This window comes from Pseudochaenichthys georgianus, chromosome 11 (genome assembly GCF_902827115.2).
Source record: "Pseudochaenichthys georgianus chromosome 11, fPseGeo1.2, whole genome shotgun sequence".
Classification (NCBI taxonomy): domain Eukaryota; kingdom Metazoa; phylum Chordata; class Actinopteri; order Perciformes; family Channichthyidae; genus Pseudochaenichthys; species Pseudochaenichthys georgianus.
In genome coordinates, this window is record NC_047513.1 from 10,504,469 (window position 1) to 10,524,059 (window position 19,591).

At 40.2% G+C, this 19,591-nt stretch overlaps 1 protein-coding gene across 1 annotated transcript in view; it reads left to right on the forward strand.

Annotated features, from left to right (window-relative positions):
- Positions 1 to 19,091, forward strand: part of LOC117454731 (voltage-dependent calcium channel gamma-7 subunit-like) — a 52,978-nt gene extending 33,887 nt beyond the window's left edge. The window contains exons 5-6 of the mRNA XM_034093873.2: positions 15,188 to 15,333; positions 18,545 to 19,091. Coding sequence (XP_033949764.1) covers positions 15,188 to 15,333; positions 18,545 to 19,060 — 662 coding nt within the window. The 3' untranslated portion in view covers positions 19,061 to 19,091. The remainder of the gene's footprint in view (positions 1 to 15,187; positions 15,334 to 18,544) is intronic.
- The last annotated feature ends 500 nt before the right edge of the window (positions 19,092 to 19,591 follow it).

The window sequence follows — 19,591 nt, forward strand, 5'->3', positions numbered from 1 at the left end:
TATCGTCTGGAAAGCCACAGGACGGTAGAAACAGGACAAAATGTTAAAACACGTTTGTGAAAGTAAATATGGAGTTAAAAAGCAGCAGAGGAGAAGAGAAGCTAGCTTGTTAAAAGTCAGAATTCTTCAAGGTTAATGAAAATTAAAGATGGAAGATTTAGACTGCACTTTTCATTTCCTTTTCCCAGCTGACAGCTTGTCAGACCTCACCTTGTTCTTGCTGCTGGCTGAACAGTGAATGGGATTTAATTCCAAATAATTGCTATCTCCCGAGGAAGCTGCAGGGCAGTAATCATTTGATGTTTCCCTAACCCTAAAAAGTTAACACTTAAAACAAGTAGTCTTGAATGCGACTTTGTAGTAAAGTTAATAATTAGGTGGGAAACATTTTTTTCAAGGTGACACCTTTTTACCACTGCAGTTAATAGACTGGACCCCACCGCTTTAGTGCAGTCGAATTCTATTACAGCCACGTAGCTGAAAGTGCTGAGTGGAAAGTCACTGGAGGAAATGTTTGATCACACAATTCTTTTTATAGACCCTCATGGTAGTCTATATAAAAACAGACTTCCCTTCAATGTGTTAGATTGATCAATGCTTCACAACATCTCTCACCCCCTGCCACACTAAGCTTATAGAATATATGTTTCTTTTTGCCAATATGTTAAAATCCACCTCAGAAATCTTTTACAAGTCATGCAGCGGGGAAATATGCAACATTACAGCAACAAATGTGCAGTGCAGACAAAATTCAAAAGGAAAACAGAATGGACTTGCATATTAAATAAAAAGAAAAACACCTAATAAAAAAGTAAGCAGTAAAGCACAGTAACTTGAAAAGTAAGTGAATAAATGAAAGTGTTGAAGAAGCCAGTAACAAAGTACATTTGAATCTCAAGTGTAATTGTGAATTAAATTGACTGCACAGAGACTTGACCTCAACCCTGTTCAAAACCCTTAGTATGAGCTGGAATTTGTATGTATGGCCTAGAATCAGAGATGGATGCTGTTAATGCTGAAAGGGAGCAAATCTCAGCAGCTGGTTCGAAAATCTCAGCAGCTGGTTCGAAAATCTGATAGACAGCATGAGACAGAAGAGTGGAAGAAGAATGACATGTTTAACAGGGTATAGTGTTTACGTGTCTACTTATATTCAGCCACAGGGTGTATTTCATTCCCAGCTCCGGAGAGCTTGCTGGAAAGAGGACTTCATTTTGAGTTTCAGTTAATTTGACAGGAAAGAATTCAGAAGTAATTTGGACTAAAAAGAGAATTTACCAAACTCTGTTGTATAAATATCAATAAGCAGTGCTGTGAATAAAAAAATCCTGTGAGCATGTCCCACATGCACAAGGAAGCATACTGTATGAACATGGCTGAGTGGCACAATATATTCAGACCCGGCGCCAGAACAAATCTACAGAGAGGGCATATGATTTTCATGGGAGGGCACACAAAACCGTCATGTGCCGCGGCCAGTGGCGGCACCAGAGATTTTCTTTTGGGGGTGCTGTGGGATAGCTTGACGTTTCATAGAGGGTGCTCAAACATGTAGGGTTTCCCATTAAGGTACCGGCGCTACAGTTGAATTTTCTACTGCAACAATCCCCACACATACACATACACAGTGTACCCGCGACTGTTACAATGAAGGCTCGATAATCAGCTCACGGCATATAGGTGTAAGGCAAGGCAAGGCAAGGCAAGGCAAGTTTATTTATATAGTACCTTTCAACACAAGGCAATTCAAGGTGCTTTACAAAAATGAAAGACATTCAGACAAAGGCATTTTAAAAACAGTAAAAGATAATAAAAGAAACATTCAAAGAAAAAATACATGAATAAAAAGTTACAGTGCAGTTTAAGATATGAATAGTTCACACAGAAGTTCCACTTTACTGATGAACACAACGGCTCAGTTTCAATTAAAAGCAGCGACAAAAAGATAAGTTTTCAGCCTGGATTTAAAAGTAGTAAGAGTTGTAGCGGACCTGCAGGTTTCTGGGAAGTTTGTTCCAGATATTTGGAGCATAATAACTGAACGCTGCTTTACCATGTTTAGTTCTGATTCTGGGGACAGAAAGCTGACCAGTCCCTGAAGACCTGAGAGATCTGGATGGTTCATAATTTAGCAGAAGATCAGAAATGTATTTTGGGCCTAAACCATTCAGTGCTTTATAAACCAGCAGCAGTATTTTGAAATATATTCTTTGACACACAGGAAGCCAGTGTAAAGACTTCAGAACAGGAGTGATGTGATCCACTATCTTAGTGTGAGTGAGTACTCGAGTAGCGGCGTTCTGAATCAGCTGCAGCTTTCTAATATATTTTTTAGTGAGACCTGTGAAGACACCATTACAGTAGTCCAGTCTACTGAAGATAAAAGCATGGACAAGTTTTTCCAAATCCTGCTGTGACATTAGTCTTTTAATCCTAGATATGTTCTTTAGGTGATAGTAGGCTGATTTAGTAATTGTTTTAATGTGACTGTTGAAACTCAGGTCAGAGTCCATGACTACACCTAGATTTCTGGCTTTATCTGTTGTTTTGAACATTGCAGGCTGAAGCTCAGCGCTAACTTTTATACGTTCTGCCTTGGCTCCAAAAACCATTACCTCAGTTTTGTCTTTGTTTAATTGGAGAAAGTTCTGACACATCCAGTCATTGATTTGTTCAATGCACTTACTCAGTGTTTTAACTGGAGAATAGTCTCCTGGTGAAATGGTTATGTAAATGTGTGTGTCATCCGCATAGCTATGGTAACTTATATTGTTGTTTTTCATTATCTGAGCCAGTGGTAGCATGTAGATGTTAAAGAGAAGAGGCCCCAAGATGGATCCTTGAGGAACCCCACATGTCACATTTGTCAACTCAGATTTGTATTTACCTATAGAAACAAGTTGTTTCTGTCCTTTAAGTAGGATTCAAACCAATTTAGAACTGTTTCCGAAAGTCCCACCCAGTTTTCTAGTCGGTCTAGTAATATGTTGTGGTCAACAGTGTCAAACGCAGCACTGAGATCTAATAATACTAACACTGAAGTTCTGCCACTGTCTGTGTTTAAGTGGTTGTCATTGAAGACCTTTACAAGAGCAGTCTCAGTGCTGTGGTTTGGACGAAAGCCTGACTGGAACACATCGAAACAACTATTTAAATGCAAGAAATTACTCAACTGTTGAAAGACTACTTTTCAATGATTTTACCTAGAAATGGGAGGTTTGATATGGGCCTGTAATTGTTCATTACTGAAGCATCTAGATTATGCTTTTTTAAGAGCGGTTTAATGACTGCAGTTTTCAGGGCCTGTGGAAAAACACCTGAGTGAAGAGACTTGTTTACTATTTGAAGTAGATCTGAGGCCATGCAAGGAAAAACATTTTTGAAAAACCCTATTGGAATAATATCAAGGCAGCAAGAGGAGGATTTCAGAAGTTGTATAATGTCCTCTAGGTTTTTATCATTAATCTGATGGAATTGTGTCATGATGTCTGAATTGATATTAGGTGGACACAGAGATAAAACATTTGCTGTACCTGATGCAGAGGCACTGACTGCTTGTCTGATTTTCTGAATTTTGTCATTGAAGAAGGAGGCAAATTCATTGCACGCCCTGGTGGATAGAAATTCAGAGGCTACTGACACTGGGGGGTTAGTTAGTCTCTCGACGGTAGCGAACAAGGCACGTGTGTTGTTTTTGGCAATGATAGAGAAGAAAGACTGTCGGGCACATTTCAATTCCAAATTATAAAGGCCAAGTCTCTCTTTATAGATTTCAAAGTGCACCTGGAGATTTGTTTTTCGCCACCTGCGTTCAGCTTTTCGACACTCTTTTGTCTTTGTTCTCACGGTCATGGCCTGTAAGCAAGGGTAAAGTGCACATTTTTTAGTGGGGGGGGACCTAACTTCCACTAGGGGGGTCCGGGGGTATGCTCCCCCGGGAAGATTTGTTTTTTTATATTGAAGTTGAAAGCATCAATCTGGTGCACTTTGAGAGCAAAATGAAGAGATCTATGGATACTCTCAACACCCATATGAAATAGAACTGTAAACAGATTTACTATTTCTTTATGGATATTTTACTAATCACTCCCCTTTTAAACTGTATTCTTGTTTTACTGTCATATAGTATTTCATACCTACGACGGAGTATTTGGGCCACACTTGGAAGAAAAAAAGATTTCGAGAATACAGTCGTAATAATACGAGAATAAAGTCATAATTACGAGAATAAAGTCGTAATATTACGAGAATAAAGTCGTAATATTACGAGAATAAAGTCGTAATGTTACGAGAATAAATTCATAATTACGAGATGAAAGTCATAGTTTCATAAGTGACTTGAGAAGGAGACAACAGCAGCGTCCTGCAATACAATGAGGAATGTGGAGCATCTTGTGAAGCAGTACTTTAGTTTTGGTTTCTCAAATAACGAAATACTTAATCTTTTGGCACATGAGCATCAGATTATCATAAGTATTAGAACTTTGAAAAGGTTGTGGAAGAAACTATGTCTATTATTTCGAAAAAAGAACCAAACGGACTTGGAGGAGATTGTCAACTTTCTGCAGGAGGACGACTTTAATCTCGTAATTACTACTTTATTCTCGTAATGTTACGACTTTAATCTCGTAATTATTACTTTATTCTCGTAACATTATGACTTTATTCTCGTAATGTTACGACTTTATTCTTGTAATTATGACTTTATTCTCGTAATGTTACGACTTTATTCTCGTAACTATGACTTTATTCTCGTATTATTACGACTTTATTCTCGAAATCTCTCTGTTTTTTTTCTTCTAAGTGTGGCCCTAATACTCCGTCGTACATACCTGTTTTTCATGTATTACTCTTATATTACTATCTGAAATCACATACATCGTAGCATTAAAGTTCACAATTTATAATAAAAACTTTTTTTTTTAATAAAAAACTTGTTTATTGGGGGGGCAGGAATGTCAAATGGGCCTGGCCCTCCCTGGTCCTCCCACGGCGCCGGGTCTGAATATATTCCTGCCAATGGTTTTAATTAAACGACAGTCTGCGGTGTTAGAGTGCCAAGAAACATAGCGATGGGCCAACAAAAGGGAAGAAGAAGACTGTTACTTAGTGAACACTGATGTAAACAGTGCCGGTTGTTTTCTTAAATGTGCTAGCATGTTTTTAAAGAACCACATTTTCTATGCCTCAACACAACAAAGAAAACATTTTTTAGGGACAAACCAGTAGCGTGGCGTGGGGAAAACATGAGGGGAAGCCAATAATACGTCCTTTCTTTTGGGTCGGGGTGTGGTGGTCAATGTAATAACGTAACCAGATGAGTGATTACAGCACCCGGTATCATTTTACACACATTTGTATCATACAGATGCAGGACTTACACACGCCTGTTATCTAACCGACAGGTCCGCACGCACTCTCCAGCCGAAACTCTAATAAGCATTCCTTCACAAACTAAATCAGGAGACCTTTAACGTTTTACGTCCGATTCGCTCCTTTTTTCCTCGCTGTACACAGCTCCAGTTTGGGCATTGGCCTGTCATCAGATTTCATTTGTTGTTGCTGCTGTAGCGGAAGTTTAGTACAATTATTTTTGATTAAATACTCCAAATCTCCACCCTCCATAATTACACTTGCTTCAGTTGCTTGCTACTTTCTAACGGCGGTGAGAGTGGTGCAGTGACGCTATCTATCTTCTATCGATTAGATGTATGATTTGAAAATTATAAAAGTAGGGTAGACATGTGGATATTATCCGGCTGAACAAAACGTACATTTATCTAACAGGTTCGTTTTCCACTGACCTTATTTCGAGCTATTTTCCAAAATCCTATGGAGAAATCCCATTGCTTTTTTGTCGAGGGAAACCGAGCGCAGCTTACTTCCGGGTTTTAGGATGCCACACTAAGTTGATGCGATTTGATTGGATTGTGAGGCAAGGGAAGCCAGCCACCTCTGGCTTCCCTTGGCATGGCCCTGACCAATCACAGGTTGGCAGGGGCATGACGTGAGCCTTGTCTGATTGGTCAATCCCTGTTTTTCACCAAGGGAAGCCAATTTCGGCTGGCATCCCCTCGCAACAGAGAGTGCAATCTACTGTTTCACCATAACATCTAGAGGGGCGCTGTTTCACTCTTTGTAAAATACTCAATGAGAATGGGGGAGATACGGGCTGGCAGCAACACACAACAAAGAATTTCCGAAACTAATCGAAGTGTTTTTATTTATTTATTAAAATTATAACTACAATCCGAAAAAACAGGGGAAGCCTGGCTTCCCTTGGCCTCCAGGAGAAAACACCACTGGGACAAACAACAACTTTTTAAATGATTGGGTAACATAGTTGGCACACCAAACATGGTTGGAACATTTCTGACAGTATATAAAGGCCAGAAAATGCCACATAGAGCAAAATTCCGTCTTCCTGTTTCACTAAGGATTGGCCTTTAACCAAACTAAAGTCCTATCTGTCACGACAGCAGTGGAAGCTTTCACTGAGCTTCCTGTTTAATTTCCATCACAGTCCTTTTGTGAAGGGGAGTCAGTGAAGCCAACATTGTGACATCACTTCGTCGTGTCGCTGCAGGCAACTGGGTGACGTTGCTGTCCCTTTTTCTCGAGTGCAAGGTCGAGCGTTCAGCAGATGAGGCGGTTGTTGGGATTTTTTGGATCTCTGTAGTCTCTGAGCAGACAGGATGACATCGCCTTCCTGTTTTAGCCCCTTTTTTTTCTCCATGAGTGAGCTTTACAGTACCTCACAGATGCTAGCTTAGCATGCTGGAGTGCTGACTTCACACCATGATGTCATGAGAATGTCCTCGAGCCAAGATGGAGAAACACACATGCATACACAAATACACATAGGCAAACAAGAAGATTTATAATGCATATCTAGACTAACATTAGATCAATAGTTGTAAACTAAAAACAGCTAAAAATGTACTTTGTTCCGTAAAGTAGAAAGACACTATAGAATATTGGTTCATATTTGATTGGTATTCCTTTTCCCATATCATTTGGCTTTATTTAATGCAACAAATTATACATACACAGTCAACTATTCACCTATAGACGCAAGTTTTCAATAATTGTATACATGAAATCATTAATTTTCAAATGTAATATAAAACGTTTAAAGAAATACGATAAGTACGCATAGACATTTATTTCATTGTATTTTATTTCATTGTCTCAATATGATCAAAATGTTTTTAGTTTAAGAAAAGTTACACAATTGACAAAGCAAAAACAACTTTGGCAACAGCATGATGTGAGAACATATTCTTATTTTTAGAAAAAGGGGAAAATGTTAATTGTCTAAAAAACATTAACCATCAATTTCAACATCTAGCAATTACTAAGCACTTTCAGTTAGAAACATTTTGTTATCAGAAATATTTCAGTTATAGCACAAAGAAAACATTTTGCTCAGAAATCGATGATTTTAACCTCTAAGAAAGCAAAAGTACAATGCTCCAAAACGTGTTGTTTTTGCCATAAAAGACAATGTTTTTTAAGGCAGCAATTCAGTTATTTCACACCCAGCAGGGGAGTTATGGAAAACAACTGAAATGACTGCTATTTCTGAATGAATTTGCAGGACAAATTGTTTTTCTCAGTAGGCATGTGCAGTGGCGTTTCTATATGTACAAAAGTGGTGGGGCACAAAAAACTCAGATGTCTATATATAAGCTTCTGCAGCGAGGTTCATGGCTGGTGAGGCACTGGCACTGACTCTTCAGGTTTACAAATATATTAAATCAAAATATAATATTATTTTCAAAAGCTTTTTTTGTCTGATGCTTCAATTACTTTTAAACAGACAGTTCAACAGAAGGATACCCAAAAAAATGTAATTTTATCATTTAAATATTGAATTGTTCTCTCTTAGTAAGATCCCATTTTCAATAAAATTGCAGTCTTACCTTGACTTGAAGATTAAGTCCATTTACCTATCCTTCTGGACAAAAATCTCTATTACTTTTTTGTAAAAGTCCTCCTTATCTTCTTGTAGTTTCAAAAGTCTATTATAAATCTAATCTAATCGATAGATTTATGATTCGAAAATGATAAAAGTAGGGTAGACATGTGGATATTATCCGGCTGAACAAAACGTACATTTATCTAACAGCTACGTTTCCCACAGCTATTTTCTAAAATCCTGTGGAGAAATCTCGTTGCTTTTTTGTCGAGGGAAGCCATGCGCAGCTTACTTCCTGGTTTTAGGACGCCTCACTGCAGCTCTCTCTCCTCCTCTTCACACACCACACTTTTCGCGGCACATGTACTTACAGCCAATCAGCTCTGAATGATGTGAGATGACGTATGGTGGGGATGGCAGCACTTTGCCCCTATGGTCATTATTTTTTGCCACACACATTAAATAGGAAAATACTCTGAGCATGCGCAGTGTAGTTTTTGCAGTCACCGTTCACTTAGACAGTCAGTCAGAGGGAGGGGCAGGATCAGATTTTGTCCCACATGGCTCTAAACAGCTCAATAGGCACACTGTAGACACTAGTTAGAAGAACACATACTAAAACAGCAATGTACAGACGAATCAGATGATTAAACATGATCTTAAAATATATGTTATATATTTTTTTATTTATTTTTTGCATTTTGTTGTAATCATTATCGTAATACTTTCTGCTGACACTAGGTGGGGCTGTGCCCCACCTGCCCCTAATGACCAGTCGCCACTGGGCATGTGTGTTTTTTTTGTAAGGAACACTAACCATCAGTCACAGCGCACCCCGAGATTAACACATGGTTGCTGTGGACCAGCTGTTTTATTCCCTATTCTCGTCTCTCATGTCCTCCAGAAACTTCGCTCCTCCAATTCTGTCTGTTATTTTCCTCTCTCTCCATTTCAAACACATTTCAAACACATGAGGGACCCACAGATGAGGGCTGAGATGAGCATTGAGTCACAACACTGCCATCTGATGGCCAAAGAGGAAAGTTGCAACTCTCAAATGTTTACAACGAATATCCTGCATGTCTCCTTATGGGTCCCCTGCTTTGATATGCCCTATTTTACACAGCTGTATCTCAGCAGGTTATTCTTATCAAAACCAAATGGTTCTCTGGTAATCTTTTTTTCAAATGGTTCTCTGGTAATCTTTTTTTCCTGGACAAAACAGTCCATTTTGTTGTATATGATGCTCCACTTCAGGTACATCCTGAAACGTTTGTGCAAGTACAATGCACACAGTCTCCTTATGAATTAGCTGAAATATACATTGTAGCATATTTTGAGAATCAGAAACAGAATACCAACGTAAAGGTTTCTCAAGTGTGTAATGGTTTATTAAAGGTTGTAATGGTTTATTAAAGGTTTTACTGGTTTATTAATGGTTTAAGGGTTCATAAGCATTGTTATACAACATGTAAATGTGTCTCAAGATTTTAATATACCTTTGTTCGTCCCACAGAGGGGAAATTTACATTTTTTTTACAGTAGTAGTATTAATTAAGAAACATGCATAGAAATATTAAAGATAAGAAGAAATTACACTAAGTCATTAATTTGTGTTAATTTAATTAAAGAAACATATATAAAGGCACATGTTTCAGTCTAGATGTGTGCCACTCTATGAGGAAAGGGCCCTTAGATTAGATACGTTAAGACGTCTAGGCCTTAAACTGGTTTTAGATGGTCAGGTTAAATAAGGTCTGACTAAGCCTGTCGATAAATATTAAATAATAAAACAGATATTGAATCAGATAGCCTTCTCACCTTACAGTACGTAAGGGAAGGACGTTAGACATTTCTACCATTATTTTAAAGAAAAAAAAATATATATATATATGTGTTAGTCTGGCATTGCGACTTGTTGTTGCACAAAACATTTTTGTGCAGGTGAAATAAAAAAGAGATTCATCTTTTTCCTATAGCCACTTATAACGACATTCAATATTGTATCATACTGTATCGTAGGACATGTATTTTAAAATACATCAACAAAAGTGCAGTCAATCCTAGGTCAAATATACAATAAAGAGTACACTGTTTCAAGAAAGAATCTGTCAGTAAAGTATTATTATCATGAAAGATGGTAACAAAAAATGTAGTTGAGGTACCTGCAAATTATTAGACGTTAGGTAACACCTGAAAACCGAATCGAATATTAAAATATACCAATTGCCATGCTGTCATTGTGTTGCCTTAATAATTGTTTGGTGGCTAACATGTTGGATCTGCAGCGCTGCCATTATTATTTTTGGAGCACATCAGCTCTGCAGAGCCTCAGAGCCTGAGAGAAACCCTGACGCAGAGGCCTAAACTGGCTTAACATATTTTCAAATGAATGTCTGTGTTGGCTTGGGTTTATTTACTTCATCCCTGTTTATAGTGTTGTCAGATTATCTATCAGTGATATGTTTTTAGAGACAAAGAGCTGTAAGTTTATTTTTTAAATGGTAGCATTTTGCAGTGTTTAGTTTCACTGCTGGAGGATTTTGGAGGTCAGCTGCTGTGGTTAGTCTCTCGACAGGCACGCTGTTAATGAGGGTGTGTGTGTGACTGTCTGTGTTTATCTCTGTACCACAGCACAGCCTGTTGTTGGGGTTTTCTCAGTCTATTTACAGCACAACAAGGACACGTTATCATTAGTTTTTCCAGCTACAGAGCACACACACACACACAAGAACAAAGAGACTGAAGGCCCATTGAAATGGGATTAGTGGAACCGGGTAACAACGGTAATGTAACATTAGCCTTGCACCGCCTGCTTTGATTTATAGTCTTTAGGGCAGTTGTAAGGGATTGAACATTAAAAAGATGTGTTATCGTAATTCCTTGTCCTCTGCCTGCTCACTCAGTTGACCACTGGCATCTCCAGTGCTCTTATAAGGTTTGTCTTTAGCATTCAATCATTTGTACTCAGAAAAATGCACATGTAGCACACATTCAAAAAAGAGGCTTTGAGTGTTCCTGCAGTGATTTTTAATCTTCTCTTTGACCTCCAGGAGGTAGCTTTCGGAAAAAGACAAAATCAATAGGAAACTGAATTATCAATTCATATAATTTAAGTCGAAAAGACAACCAAGTCTATTGAATTCAGTTGAAATGGCCCTATTATCTCTCGTACACTTGGAGTTAACTTGTTAAATTAGAAAAAGCACATGGGGTAAATAAAACAAATTAGCCATGGCTCATTAAGTGTCCCAGTGAGCCATGTCAGGGAGTTAGCATACACTGCCAGAGCCCTGGATGCAGTCAGCATTAATGTTATTGATCCAGCTCTGCTTTACCTGCTTTGACAAGTTGCCGCTGTTAAATGGGTTGATGGCCCAGGTCAGCCTGTCCTCCTACAAAAACCGACCATATAGGTCGATTGTTCAGCAGATAAATACGACCCAGAGACACATTTTAAAGTGTAGCCCCTCTAGTGGTCGTGTAAGAAACAACATGCTCCTGTCGATTGCAAACGCTCCGGAGGGTCGTTTATTCACAAATAACCCTCTCTGGAAAATTCTAAATTGTGGAATAGTTTGGCCATTAAAATGCTTTTTTATTAGATTTCTAGCGAGAAGTGTATATTGTACTCTTATAATCCACGTCCAGTGGATGTGTAGGATCTACAGTTTGATAGATATACGAAAATGATTTGAGGTCTCGCCAGGAGAACGTGTACTGTATATGGGGCAACTTCCATGTAAAGTTAGCGTGGGTGAAAACAGTATTTCCGGTCTCGAAGTTTTCATTATAAAACCGGAAGTATTCCCCACACTGTCAAATGATTACGCAGTGATATCTCCATTACTCATCCACTAAAAAACATCAGTTTATCCTTGTTAATTACACAATATTGATTGGTTTACATTGTGTACAATGCTTTTGTGTTTTTAACCTTCGATTCGGAGAAACAAATTGTTTTTTCGGAGTTTAGACACTACAGAGTTTCCGAAGACACTACACTACCCAGAATCCCCAGCTATCGTTTGGGACTACAACATCCGCCTTGCTTTACAAACCCCGTGATTAGCCCTCAAGCTCTGTGATTGGATATTGGAGTGGCAGTGCGACAAGGTTACGCTGAGCGTCAAAGCTCTTTGAAATGGAATGGAACCACGCCAGACAATCCAAAACTGGACTTGGACGGGTCCAGCCCGGCCCTCCCCCCCAGAATTACACTTGCTGGCTATTGTGTGTTTCGCAACATGTTCTATGGCACGTCTCTACTGGGAAATGTAGTTTTAAAAGACGTTTTCGTATTTCCCACAATTAGAAGTTGCCAGTATTAAACTGTATACATCCCTGGAGGTGTAGGGGACACGAAACACATTGGTGTTATCAAATTTAAAACATATAATTAATACATGGGTGAAAATTGCTTGTGTCCATAATGGGCAGCATTAATACCACATGACAGCTAAGGTCAGAAGAGCTTTATTTAACAGCTGGTCTTATGTCTGTGACCGCTCCTGTTGTTAATTGATAAGCCTGAAACATGCACTTGTCAAGGTTCAGATGCACATTTAGCAAATATGGCAGTAGCCATCGATCATCTTAAGTTAAGATACTTTATTGATCCCAAGTTGGGAAATGTTTTTGTTACAGCAGCATGTACTACTTTGTTCTACTCCACTACAATTCAGAGGTTAACCTGGTATTTTTACTCTACTACATTTATTTTTGTTACTTTGCAGATTCTGATTAATGATGTGAAATATAAACAACCCTTAAATCAGACTTTAGTTACACCTGAGTAAAATTCAGCCTTATCAGTTTGTCTGTTTTGCACATCCTCCTGTTAATATCTTTGGACGTCCTGCACTAAACTGACATAATATGACTATTCACTTTATTGTGAGTTTAAAACAGAACGGTAAAGGAAAATACAGTTTCAGTCTCTCGATGTGAAGCTTATGCATTGTACCATGAACCTGTATAGACCTGTAACAGTCAACTGCATGAGGAGTTGGAAAGGTAGTTCAGAAAATCAGTAATATCTTTAAAAACTACAAAAAAGTCCCTTTCTATCAGCTGTGCACCGTTATGGTGTAAATACAGACTATCTACTAATTGGATCAAATATAAAAGTCAGCCGAATTAGTGTTGATACTGCAAGGAGACGTATTGTGTGAAAAGAAATGGAAGATGTTGTTTAATTGTTGATATATTTATGGTCCACGTCACGTATTCAGTTTTGGCGGCATCTCTTCCAGTTTGTCAAAAGGTCTTCTGATCAGGGCTCTATAAATACATATCTACGGCAGATATGTAATATTTAATGCAGCCGAACCGTGTATTGCAATGCCGTTATGTGATGACTTTCAAAGAGAAAAGCAAGAACACTCGGAATAAAGTATTATTATTATTTGTTTTAATGTTTTCCGATTTCATATCACATAAACACCATATCCCGACGTGCATTGCGGCGTGATTTTAGCCTATCAAAACCTCTGAAAAAAGAAATGTGTCTCTCAGAATCGAAAGAGAAAAACCTATGGGAAAAACACAAAAGCATTGTACACAATTTAAACCAATTAATGTCGTATAATTAACTAGGATAAACTGATGTTTTTTAGTGGATGAGTAGTGCAGATATCACTGTTAAATCATTTGATCATTGGTTTTATTATGAAAACGGCGAGACCGGAAATACTGTTTTCAACCCGTAACTTTACATGGAAGCTTGCCGCATATACACGTTCTCCTGACGAAATCTCAAATCATCTTCGTAATATCTATCAAACTATAGATCCTACATATCGACTGGACGTGGATTCTAAAAGTACAATATATACTTCTCGCTAGAAATCTAATCATAAAGCGTTTTAATGGCCAAACTATCCTACAATTTAGGATTTTACAGAGAGGGTTATTTGTGAATAAACAACCCTCTGTAACGTTTGCATTCAACGGGAGCACTCGAGGCCGACAATTTTAAAACGTAATTATAGGTCGTATTAAGCGCTTGAACAAACGACATATTTGGTCGTAATAAGGGCTTAAACAATCGACCCATTTGGTCGTATGAGTTGGAGGACTTGTTGGCCCAGGTACAGTATATGGAGAACTACTTCCTTATCCAACTGCATGCTAAGGGGTTTGCCAAAGTAGAGATCAATATATCTCTTCTGTCTCTGATGTTTTGTTTGTTTGGAACACTGTTGTGTCTCGTCAAATGTGTTAGTTATGTTTATGTATTATGTCACGTCTGGTCATGTCTGTTTATTTTGTTTCTTCATTTCTAGTCAGTCTCTCTGTTTATTGTAATGTCTCGTTTTCCATTTCCTGTTTTATTTTGTACTTACCTCTTGTCTTTCATTTCAGGCCCTGTTTCTTCCTCCCCTTGTGTGTTGTTCCCACCATCATCAGCGTCTGCCCCGCCCCTGATTGTTTCCACCTGTTCCCACTCACCTCATGTTTAAATAGTCCTGTCTCTCCCCTGTCCTGTGTCAGTTCGTCTTGTTTGTTTCCCCGAATGGTGGTGCCAAGCCTCAGCTCAGAAAGGATCGCTTTCACTCATGTCAGGTTTTGTTTCTTTTGTTAATTTTGTAGGCTTAAGTTTTTCTTAAGTTCTCTTTTTGTTATGCCTTTTTTCCTCCTCGTGAGCGCCTTTTGTTATTTCCAGTACCTACTCTGTTAAGAGGGATTACCTGATCTGTGAAATTAAAATTACATTTGTTTACATTCAAGACTTTGTCTCTGGGTCGTGCATTTGGGTTCATCCGTTTGTGTCAAGATCCTGACCAACACCATCTCTCTTGAGCTCTTAAGATTCAGTAAGTGCCGATAGAGTATATGTAAGGTGAATTGAAGATATGGTTATTACATGTATTAGTCAGGTGGTTGGTTGGTATGACAGTTATTCACCTGCCAGGGGATAATCGGGTGAATCCCAGTGGCAATCGGCAACATCTGGGTCTGAAGCAAGCCAACGTCGTTTTGTTCAGTTGTGCTTTGTTCCTACCTCCCGTATCACTGCTGGTTCAGACAACCAATATTATTCCAAAGTGAGGTTTCAGAGCTATTGTCCACAAACCAATGTGTGATGTCACAGTGTACAATTATTTTATACAGTCTATCGTCAGTCAAATCAGCACCATGTAAGAGCTTGTGTTAAAGCCTTTTACAAGAGATTATGGTTTCATCCTCAAATGGGTTGGTGCGGTATCTGTAAACTCTGTATTTGTAGTAATAACAGTATCAATAATGAATGTGTGTGTGCAGGTCTCAGTCTGGTGGTTGGCCTGGTGTTATATATCTCCAGTATTAATGACGAGGTGATGAACCGACCCAGAGAGCCGGAGCAGTTCTTCCACTACCGCTACGGCTGGTCCTTCGCCTTCGCTGCCTCCTCCTTCCTGCTGAAAGAGGTAATCAGAAAACCACACACACTCAAACACACACACACTCACACTCAGATTTTCAAGTAAACACTCAATGAGCAGTTCACGGTGACACTAATATATACTGATGCTTCACATTCACTGACGCTATGTAACTGACAAAAGAGATAAATTATGCACACACACACGCAGATTGTTTGGAATTCAGCGTGGATGTGGACCAACCACTGCTTAGCAACACAGACTCAAGCATGTGCACAAACACAGACTTACAAATTGCTTGTAGCTTGCTGTGATGCAGACTATTTCAGCTAAACACACACACACACACACACACACACACACACACACACACACACACACACACACACACACTTGTGTGCCTGCGTAGGAGCCCATCGCCCTGCCTGCATCAGTATTCATAAATGTTAATAGCTTGAATACTTGAGGGAAGCAGCTCTGTCGAGCACAGCTCCATTTGCATCAGAATATTCCTTGCTGGGGGGGGCTCTGCAACTCCTTCTCCGTCCTTCATCCTCATCTCCTAGCTCCTCACTTATATCTTCCTTTTTTCCCACCATCTCTCTCTAAGTCCTCTACTTTTATCTTGTCTCTTTAGTCTTCAGTTCTGTAATTCTCTGTTGCCCCTTACCCTCTCTTTTCTTCTTCTCTTATCGCGTCCCCTCCTCTTTGTTTTTTGGTTTAGTTCCCCTGTTACCTTATTTCTCTCCCACTTCATTTGCAGCCTCTCTCGCCCATCTCCCCTTATCCGATTTCCATTTTTTTTCTCTTTTATCTGATCTTTCCTGTCACTGTTCTTTCTCCTTTCACATATGCATTGCCTTATTTTGATTATTTCCCCACTCCCCATTTTCTTTCCTACATGTCCTCCATTTCCATTTCATTTTGTCCACTCTTCTCTTCTATGTTGTCCCTTTCAATCTTCTCTTCTCTCCTCTTCCTTGCCCCTTTGTATTTGTCATCTATCTTTTGTCTTTCTCTTATTTTGAGTTCTTTCACTATTCCAATCATCTCCTCTCCCTGTTTTTATTCTTGTATCGCCTCCATCTCTTTATCCTCTTACTGTACCTTCGATGTCTCATCTCATCTGCACACACATCATGCGCCTTGGTGACTGGACATCTCCTTCATAAAACTAATAAAAGGGGGAGTAATCGGGCAGTTCGATGTGTGTAGAGATGTGTGTAGAGTTGTGTGTAGAGGCAGTGGTGTAGTGGGGATTTTTTTTACTGGGGGGACGCTATTTTAAATTAGGTAATCCCAAACAATGCCAAACAAGTGCGCACACGCGCAGTGCACTCACAAAACGGGCAGACAGGTCCACAGAAACTACCGGTATGCTTAGTCCTACTTTACTTACTGTACTGCAAAAAGCAGACGGCGCTGTGCTCAACAGACACACAGACTCAAAACCATGGACACACTGGCACATACGTTACATAAACAATGTATAGGCCTAAATTGCATAAACTACAGTATTGAAACTAAGCAGACAGCGCTGCTTTTCTCTCTCTCTATCTCCACTTTCAAAATCTATTTAAAACTCATAACAAACAAACAAAATTCCCAAAGTTGTCCTGAAATTAACTTATTAAATAAACAAAATGAAAAATATATATAGCCTACTAATGCAAACATTGAATCTGGACTGGAAATTATTCTGATTAGGCCTAGCCTACATTGCAAATAAGCAGACAGCGCTGCTTTTTTTTCACACACACACACACACACACACACACACACACACACACACACACACACCTTGCGTTTTGAAGACTGATACATCAGATATGGATGAACAAACTTTGCAGCCCAGTTTCCCAGCTTTGCAGTCTATCCACGGGTATGTCTCTTGTTTCCTCCGCCACATCTCCTCCGTCCATACCTCTGGGGAAGGTGAGCTTGAGCTAGCCAGGGGAACGTTGCTAGCGCAGCTAACGTGCACGTTAGCTAGCATTATCCACGTCTTTAGGCGGCTCTTCTGATGATGTACTGTAGTACTAGTAGCAGCTTCACTTGTAGCTTCGGTGCTGCTAGACTCTTTCTTCTTGTGAATTGTATTCTTTTTAGAAAAGAAGTCAAGTAAAAAATGTTTGCCTGCCATTATAGAGCTTTTTCGTTAGCGTTCTTGAGGGAAAGAGCTGCCGCAAAATCGGCGGGCGGTAAACTGGCTCGCCTCGGGGTCACGAGCGTGATGACTAATCATAATTCTTTAAGGAAATCGTTTTTATTTTTTATTATAATTACTGTGAAATGTATTATGTTGTCATTATTACAAAAAATACACACTTGCAACTGATAAGACTGGCAATGATTTTATATTTATTAGACTATTACAAAAAAGATTATGCTCCAAATAAGTGGGGGTACGACGTACCCCCGCGTCCAACGCCCACTACATCACTGTGTAGAGGTGTGTGTAGAAGTGTGTGTGTAGAAGTGTGTGTGTGTGTGTGTGGTTAACACGTAGCAGCCTGCAGTCACTCTCTGTTCTGATGAAGGTAAACACAGCGAAGGCGGTGCGCAAAAAGGCACATCTTTACCCGCTGGTGCTGCACTTCTCAGAGGCGGAGTTACACGTCCCGCTGCCTCCTGATGCTGCAGCCATTTCATGAAGTGAGGGAGGTTTTCCTTCTATAAAACAGCTGTGGCAGCAGATACCGTGAGAGTCCCGGACACTAATTCATAGATCAAGGCAGACTGGTTTACTCTCCTGTTTTGCCAATCCGGTGCTTAAACAAATAGCTCTACACCTCTGGCCGAGTTTGAAATCTATCTCAAATAATGTATGCACTGCCATTTCCCCACATAAACATAACAGTCTGCAATTAAACCGTTGTCTCCTGTGCGCTCCACTTCCTACTCGGCGCACCAGTAATTTTCTTGTGCGCACAAGAGGCTGAGCCCTCTATGGCTGAGCCGCCGAATCCCTCGGAACATCATAAAAGCTATTTTCAACGGTTTTCTGGTGGAAGATTAACTAGGCTACTGGATGAAATAATATGAATATAAAAAAAATATTCTGATACATTTTTTTTATATATTTATAATTCTGCAAATATTACGATAAACTCATAGCTATTTCGCGACCCGGCAGTAACACATCCGCGTCCCGGTACCGGTCCGCGGACTGGGGGTTGGGAACCCCTGTACTACAAGACATAGAGGATATGATATTGCAATAACCCTAGTATCTTTGTGTTTCTCTGTGTCACAGGGGGCAGGAGTCATGTCAGTCTATCTCTTCATGAAGCGTTACGCTGAGGAGGAGCTGTACCGGCCTCACCCCGCCCTCTACCGACCCCGCATGTCTGAATGCAGCGACTACAGTGGCCAGTTCCTCCACCCAGACTCCTGGCCCCCCCCCCAGCGGGGCCGCAGCGCTTCCGAGGTCTCCTCCGACATCTCCATCCAGCTCAACCAGACTCCACCTTCAAAGTCGCAACCCAAGGGGGGCAGCAGCTCCCAGCAGACGCCCTCTTCCTCTGGGCCTTCATCAGCTGCCAGCTACCAGCACCAGCCGGCCTCCTCCTCCTCCACTTCCTCCTCCTACCCACACCCCCTCCATCTGGCCGCCACCTCCACCCTACCCAGAGCATCCCATGGCCACCCTCAGTCCCATCCCCACCCCAGCGGACCCCCACCCCAGTCACTGCCGATGGGGGTGCCACCATCAGCCGTGCCTCCTCCGCGCTATCACGCGCACATGCGAATGAGTGCCTCGCCATGCTAGGCTACTTAAACAAAACACAACTGGGGGGGGGGGGGGGTAGATTGGTTATAGCTCTTACACACCACACACAAACACAATTCCTGTATCTACAAAATGTGTGGGAGGAAAGATGCAGCAGAGTAGATGAAGGAGGGAGGTTTAGGGAGATCAAATAGAGGAAATAAAAAAGAGGGGAGGAGGGGAGGAGAAGCAGGTGGGCGGAGGGATGACTCACTGCTGCTGCTCAGCCCGAGACGAAGACAGAACTTTAAACATGCTGGGAGGGAAAACGGGAGGGGATATGATGATTAGTAGCAACAAGACATTTGTGAGGTTTCTGACGGGTACATACTGTACATCATCAGGGCTGTGATACCCAGGGTGAAGCAGCACAGGAAACAGGAAGCTGAATCATTTCCACAACTCTGGCCATTCACTCAAAGAACCAACCTTTGAAATAAGGTGTCTGGCTAAAAATGTATTATCCTTTCATCAAACAAGGAATAAGGATGCCTGCTTTAAAAAGATTTTAAGAAAATCGATCAAATATCT